We start from the raw sequence: 7,321 nt of genomic DNA, 5'->3' as shown, positions 1-7,321 counted from the left end.
AAAGAAAGAAAGAAAGAAAGAAAGAAAGAAAAAGAAAGAAAGAAAGAAAGAAAGAAAAGAAATACATACAACTAATAGATATATTTAAAAACTACTCAACCTTACAAAGAAATATAAAATTGAAATGATGAGGTAACATTTTTCAATTACCGTATCAGCAAAAATGTTTCAGTTTGATAAATTCCATTACAAAGAAACATAGAAAACTGAAACATGGAAACTGATGAAGAAAACAACTGGTCCAATGTTTTGAAGAAGAGTTTGGCAACATCTACCCAAAGTTTAGAAGCACATGCTATTTGGCTTATCAATGCTACTTCCAGAAATTTATTTTCCAGATATGTTACATAAATATGCAAACAATATGGGGGAAATTCACCACCAAAGAATGTATAATAGCAAAAACCTGGAAAGAACCCAAGTACTAGCAATAGGGGACTGGTCAAAAAACACAGGCACTGCAGGCCGGGCATGGTGGCTCACACCTGCACCTCAGCACTTTGGGAGGCCAAGGTTGGCAGATCGCCTGAGGTCAGGAGTTCCAGACCAGCCTGGTCAAAATAGCACAACTGTGTCTCTACTAAAAATACAAAAGTTAGCCGCACATGGTGGCAGGTGCCTGTAATCCCAGCTCCTGAGGCAGGAGAATCTCTTGAACCCAGGAGGCGGAGGTTGTAGTGAGCTGAAATTACGCCACAGCAGTCCAGCTGGGGCAACAGAGCAAGACTCCATCTCAAAAACAAACAAACAACAACAACACACACGTAACTCAGCACCATAAGAGGGGGGAAAAATGTATGTTTTTTAATATGTATACAAAATAAGAAAGAAAGAAAATCCACATTGCTTTCCGTGACAGTATCTATCCCCTTCTTTTTAATGGCCGCATTATATATGTCATTGGATGGATATATCTATCCTTCTACTGTCCAACTGGGGCAACAGGGCAGGACTTCCACTCTAAAAGAAAATTTTTTTAGGCTGGGCATGGTGGCTTATGCCTGTAATCCCAGCACTTTGGGAGGCCAAGGTGGGCAGATCACCTGAGGTCAGGAGTTTGAGAACAGCCTGGTCAACATGATGAAACGCTGTCTCTACTAAAAATACAAAAATTAGCCGGGCATGGTGGTGCACATGTGTAATCCCAGCTACTCAGGAGGCCGAAGCGGGAGAATCGCTTGAATCAGGGAGACACAGGTTGCAGTGAGCCCAGACAGTGCCACTGCACTCCTGTCTGGACGACAGCACAAGACTCCAACTCAAAAAAAAAAAATTTTTTTTAATTTAAAAAAGAACTCCTTTTAATCTGACAGATATCTCCTAATAGTCTCCTTGTCACCAGTTTATAATTTTCGCTTCAAACAAGCTAATCCTATCTTTGCCCTTTTTTTTTTTTTGAGATGAAGTCTTGCACTGTTGCCCAGGCTGGAGTACAATGGCGCCATCTTGGCTCACTGCAACCTCTGCTTTGAGGGTTCAAGCTATTCTGCCTCACCTCCTGAGTAGTTGGGATTACGGGCATGCGCCACCATGCCCGGCTAATTTTTGTATTTTTAGTACAGACAAGGTTTCAGTATGTTGGCCAGGCTGGTCTTGAACTCCTGACTTCAAGTGATCTACCCACCTCGGCCTCCCAAAGTGCTGGGATTACAGGCGTGAGCCACTGTGCCTGTACGTATCTTTATCCATTTACATAAAGCATCCTATCGTGCTGAAATATTGATAGTTTTAGTAATTTTTTCTTCTGGTGGTTTGCAACCCTAGGAAAAGATTTTCTTTCCCATCCCCTCCCTGCTTTTTTCCTACCGTAATTCAGCCTTTTCAGTTTCAATCTGAAGGACGGCCAATGTTTTTTCATAATCCTTTTCAGGACAATCATAGAAAGTACGGACAATCCATCTTGATATGGGATGCTACAAGAGAAAATTCATTTAAAATTCATCCATTTCTGAATAATACTTTGCTTTTCTAGTTGACTATTCTTTAAAATGACCACCTCAGTTAGATAAACCAATAACATCTACTATGTAACGACGACTTTATATATATGAAAAACATAATTTTAATAGATTAGACGGATACTACTTTTGTCCGCATTTTAAATTTGGGTGAATTACCCAAAGTTACATAGCTAGTAAGTGGCAGCGCCTGGACTAAGCCACATCTGGCTGGCTCCAGAGCTGTGTGTGCTTTTCCATCACACTGTGCTGAGTGTCTTCAGTGGCAGATTCTGGAGCCAAACCCAGGTTCTGCCGATTCACAAATGGAGCTCTTTGCTCCAGTTAGCAAAAACAAACTAATTGTTAAGTTTTGCCTTAAGATTTAATGGTTCACCTTAAGATTTATATTTAAAATATAATTCATTCAGATAATAAAACTTGATGGGACATACTCTATTCAAGGCCATCTCACTACAAATTTGTAAAAACAAGTAACGAAATTAATTTTGGATTTTGGTAGCAGTGGGGGTATGGGGTAATGACCGACAGAGCAGGCTCCGGAGTCAAGGCTGCCTGGGCTGAAACAGTGACCCTCTCTAGACAGGTCACGTAACTCCTCTAGCCTCAGTTTCTTCATCTCCAAAGAGGGAATAACAATAGTACTTTTCACATGGCATGAAATAATATTTTTAAAATACTCAGCACAGTACCTGCTACGCAACAGGTGCTCAATAAATGACAGCTAGCATTCATATTGGTGAAATCTTTCCTAAGGCATTGAACTTAGAATAAATTATGTTACTGTTAGGTTAAGAACACACTGCAATCATTCTTTTTAAAAAAACGTAAAGCTTTAAATGATTTTTAAAAAAATGAAGTACCAAAACATGTTGTTTATAAAAAGTATGCAAAAAAATGTATCTACTTGATATAAAAAGTAAAATATAAAACTATATCACAGCTGGGTACAGTGGCTCATGCCTGTAATCCTGAGGTGAGCAGATCACTTGAGGCCAGGAGTTTGAGACCAGCCTGGCCAACATGGTAAAATCCTGTCTCTACTAAAAACACAAAAATTAGCCAGGAGTGGTAGCACACACTTATGATCCCAGCTACATGGGAGGCTGAGGCATGAGACTCGCTTGAATGCAGGAGGCGGAGATTGCAGTGAACCAAATTTTTGTATTTTTAGTAGAGACAGGATTTTACCATGTTGGCCAGGCTGTTCTCAAACTCCTGACCTCAGGTGATCCAGCCTGAGCAACAGAGTGAGATGCTGTCTCATGTCTCAAAAAAAAAGAAAACACATAAAAAACAAAACAAAACCCTAACTATATCATAATTGCTGAATTAAGATATTAACTAGGCCAGGCATGGTGGCTCATGCCTATAATCCCAGCACTTTGGGAGGTCGAGGTGGGCAGATGACGGGGTCAGCAGTTCGAGACCAGTGAAACCCCATTCCTACTAAAAATATAAAAATTAGCTAAGTGTGGTGGCGGGCGCTTGTTGTCCCAGCTACTCGGGAGGCTGAGGCAGGAGAATCGCTTGAACCCTGGAGGCGGAGGTTGCAGTGAGCCAAGATCACGCCACTGACTCCAGCCTAGGTGACAGAGTGAAACGCTATCTCAAAAAAAAAAAAAGATATTAACTAATGCACTGACAAGAGAAGTGACAGTATGTAACTGTCAATGTCCTATACAAACCTGAAAATATTCCCAGTGTTCTGGGATATAGCCTTCTGGAATTTCTGCTAGTTCAGCTGGACCTAATAAGAAAAAAATGTTATGTTCAACTTTAGCATGAGGAGTTTATAAAATTAATTCTTCACCATTAAAATAGAAACCAACTTCTTGTGGTTTTAAAGGATCTTTTAAAAAATTTGTAACAATGAAGATGCCTAATATTTTTAACTAACTTTAATCTGGTTGAAAATCGATTCATTTGTTAGACATATTAAAACATCTCTCTGTGTAAGGCATTATTTATAGGTATTCCATGAGTTTCCCATTTTGTTTTTATATACCGTAACAAGATTTAATCGGTGTTATTCCTTCTGGTCCTCCCTATACCTACGATACAAAATATTTTAGGATTCAAGGTGTTAGAAGTACTTTGAACAGAATTTCCCATGAAAATCTAATGTTTACCGTCATCCACATTTTTATTGTTAGACGATTATATGTTCCATTTTATATGTTCTAGGATGGATTAAAAAATTCTTAGTTCAGATCAAGATTTGGTTACTTTAAGATAAACTGCAATGCTTATGATTATTTAACTATTTAAAGAGCTTTTCATTATAATAGCCATCTTTTTTAAAATATATTAATGTACATATGTTTAAAATTTTTTCTAATTTGGTAGTGCTGCAGGGGATGGAAATGACTTACCAATGAATATATTCACCAGAGTTATGATAATTGCCACTGGAATCCCAGTCAAGAAAACGTAGAATCTCTAAGATAAAAAATAAACAAGTGTTTCTCATGACCATTTCATAGCTCTCCCCGCAGAGAAATCATCCTAATGATATGATTTCCTTATGTTTCTTGTAAAAATAAACTTGCCGAATTGGGCATACAGTATCAAATTATTGATTTCTGTGATTTTACTTTTAGGTCAAGCAATGCCATGAAAGAAAATAATATATCAAGAACAAAAGTGTAAAACCATTAGGGGGATTTTACCACTAAACAGGATTTGAGCTGGTCATAACAAGAAGAGTAAGAGCTCAGCCAAGGAGATGCAAAAGGGCATGATGCACAATGGAAGGGCAAGGGAAGAGATGGTTCTAAGGTCAGGACTCAAATGATGACTCAGAGCTTTATCAACAGTGGCAGACGGTCCAGACAAGCTCCCACGTTCTGTCTCTACTTTGCTCCTATACAGCCTTGAGATACAAATACACACTCAGCACTCTACGTAAGCAACGTAATTATATTATTGCTAAATTAAGACTACTATAGATCCCTGTTATCTCGGAAATCAATGTTCTTGAACAACATATAAATACAAAATCATATCCCAAAATAATGTAGCTCCTTTATTTAAAAAAGTGCTTCAATAAGTTCTTTGGTAATTTAAAGACTATTTTAGTTACAGGAACACAGATTATATTTTAAAACTTCATAATCTTTAGAAGAAAAAAACGATTCAAGTTTTACCTCCATTTAGTGTAAATCCTTTTGTGCAGAAGGGAAGTTTCGCCAATTTAACAAGAAATTCAGTAACAAACCAGACTTTACAATCTCAGCATCTTCAAATTTACAAAATAAAATATTTCATAAAATGAAAGATGTTTTGTAAAGAGGCAAAAGTCTCCCCCCCCGCCGTTATATGCAAAGACTTCAATTCAACAAAAAATTTAAACTTACCGCTAACTTCAAAAAACGCTTGTCATAGAATCCTGTAGGTTTGATGATAAATAGTCTTTTCCCATGGCCTCCACTGTGTCGAACAGGAGCTGAAAATATTAATTACCCTTTTTTATACAAGGTTCATGTGGGGGCCGGGCGCGGTGGCTCAAGCCTGTAATCCCAGCACTGTGGGAGGCCGAGGCGGGTGGATCACGAGGTCAAGAGATCGAGACCATCCTGGTCAACATGGTGAAACCCCGTCTCTACTAAAAATACAAAAAATTAGCTGGGCATGGTGGCACGTGCCTGTAATCCCAGCGACTCAGGAGGCTGGGGCAGGAGAATTGCCTGAACCCGGGAGGCGGAGGTTGCGGTGAGCCGAGATCGCGCCATTGCACTCCAGCCTGGGTAACAAGAGCGAAACTCCGTCTCAAAAAAAAAAAAAAAAAAAAAAAAAAAAAAAAGGTTCATGTGGGTATATTGCTTTATTATGAGTTATGTGGCAAATATAAACATTCCTTTTTAAAGTTTCCTTTTCTTGTTAAAGAATAAATCTTAAGTATGCTACTAACTCTTTGTTAAGCCCTTCCCTATGTAGCTGTTAGACATGCCATGCTTACAGGCACATAGTATATTCTATGTCCTTGTGCTCTAACCAAGATATCTGTGCTGGACGTGCTCACAGGTATGTCCCAGCTCTCCACTGCTTTTACCTGTTTAGAAAAGTTTTAAGTTGTTAGCCAATTGGGTTTTAGTTTAGATTGTGAGGTCTGGCTCCAGCCAATGGAGATCAGACACAGCAGTAAGGACAATTCCAAATGCATAAGGGATAAATATGTCTGCTTTCCTTTGCTCATTGTACTCTCATGGCAAGATGGCTAGCGAGAGCATCCTTCCTGCAGTCCAGGAAGTACAAATTGTATTGCTCAGGGCTAATTTTTCTTTGCAGCACTGAACATCTGTTTCCAGTAGTTAAAATCAGATTAGAAAAAAAATACATGGGTCATTTTGTAGTTCATAAGCATGATGACTGAGTTTTCACACTCACATGTCAGATGTGCCTCCCTCAAATCTTGTTATGAGGGAGGCACATTACCCATCTGACATGAAACAAAAAGAAAATATATATTCATAGATGTTTAATGTGAGTTAAGATCTTAAAACATTTAATTTGATTAGGGAGGTCAGATAGGATATCTTTAAACAAAGATGGAACTACTGTTCTAAACTATAACTTTCCTCATTTTAATTCAAAATTAAAGAAATATCTAAATAATCATTTTAGGCTGGGCATGGTGGCTCATGTCTATAATCCCAGAACTTTGGGAGGCAGAAGTGGGGGGATCACCTGAGATAAGGATTTCAAGACCAGTCTGGACAACATGGTAAAACCCCATCTCTACAAAAATACGAAAATTAGCCAGGCCTGATGGCGGGTGCCTGTAATCCTAGCTACTCGGGAGGCTGAGGTGGAAGAATCGCTTGAACCTGGGAGGTGGAGGTTGCAGTGAGCCAAGGTCATGCCATTGCACTCCAGCCTGGGCAACAGAGTGAGATTCTGTCTCAAAAGAACAAAAAAAAAATCATTTGAATTTGTTTCAGTAGTGGGCAGAGAGGTTAGACACTTAGCTGCTAGTCTGTGTCTCCTGTGCAACAAATATTTGCTAATGCTACAAAAGAAACACATTTAATTTCAACTCTTCCATTACGCCACTTCATATGACACATCATCTGCATTATATGTATTATTACACTGCAAAATAGATGGAAAGGACCAGCAGTATTCATTCAACAAATCACTAGCAGGAATCTGAACTTGTTACAAAACTCCACACTCTTCAATATCTTGACAAAAATCACACGGTAATCCATTGATTAAGAATATCCTCTTCAGGCCGGGCGCGGTGGTTCACGCCTGTAATCCCAGCACTTTGGGAGGCCGAGGCGGGTGGATCACGAGGTCAAGAGATCGAGACCATCCTGGTCAACATGGTGAAACCCCGTCTCTACTAAAAATACAAA

At 39.1% G+C, this 7,321-nt stretch overlaps 1 protein-coding gene and 1 non-coding gene across 3 annotated transcripts in view; one reads left to right on the top strand and one right to left on the bottom strand.

Annotated features, from left to right (window-relative positions):
• Nucleotides 1-7,321, bottom strand: part of NDUFB5 (NADH:ubiquinone oxidoreductase subunit B5) — a 15,850-nt gene that overhangs the window by 1,738 nt on the left and 6,791 nt on the right. Inside the window, exons 2-5 of one of the 2 annotated variants that reach the window (XM_017506310.2) lie at nucleotides 5,318-5,406; nucleotides 4,334-4,400; nucleotides 3,647-3,708; nucleotides 1,807-1,913 (exon numbers count right to left, since the gene is read on the bottom strand). In XM_017506310.2, coding sequence (XP_017361799.1) covers nucleotides 1,807-1,913; nucleotides 3,647-3,708; nucleotides 4,334-4,400; nucleotides 5,318-5,406 — 325 coding nt within the window. The remainder of the gene's footprint in view (nucleotides 1-1,806; nucleotides 1,914-3,646; nucleotides 3,709-4,333; nucleotides 4,401-5,317; nucleotides 5,407-7,321) is intronic. The other variant, XM_017506311.1, reaches the window with a different exon arrangement.
• LOC119467940 lies at nucleotides 6,302-6,405 on the top strand. Its single transcript, XR_005196568.1, has one exon. It is a non-coding gene; the product is annotated as a small nucleolar RNA U13 (small nucleolar RNA).

Source organism: Cebus imitator, unplaced genomic scaffold (assembly GCF_001604975.1).
Source record: "Cebus imitator isolate Cc_AM_T3 unplaced genomic scaffold, Cebus_imitator-1.0 Scaffold353, whole genome shotgun sequence".
NCBI classification, from domain to species: domain Eukaryota; kingdom Metazoa; phylum Chordata; class Mammalia; order Primates; family Cebidae; genus Cebus; species Cebus imitator.
The sequence above is the reverse complement of the archived record's forward strand: the minus strand, read 5'-3'. Positions and strand labels throughout refer to the sequence as shown.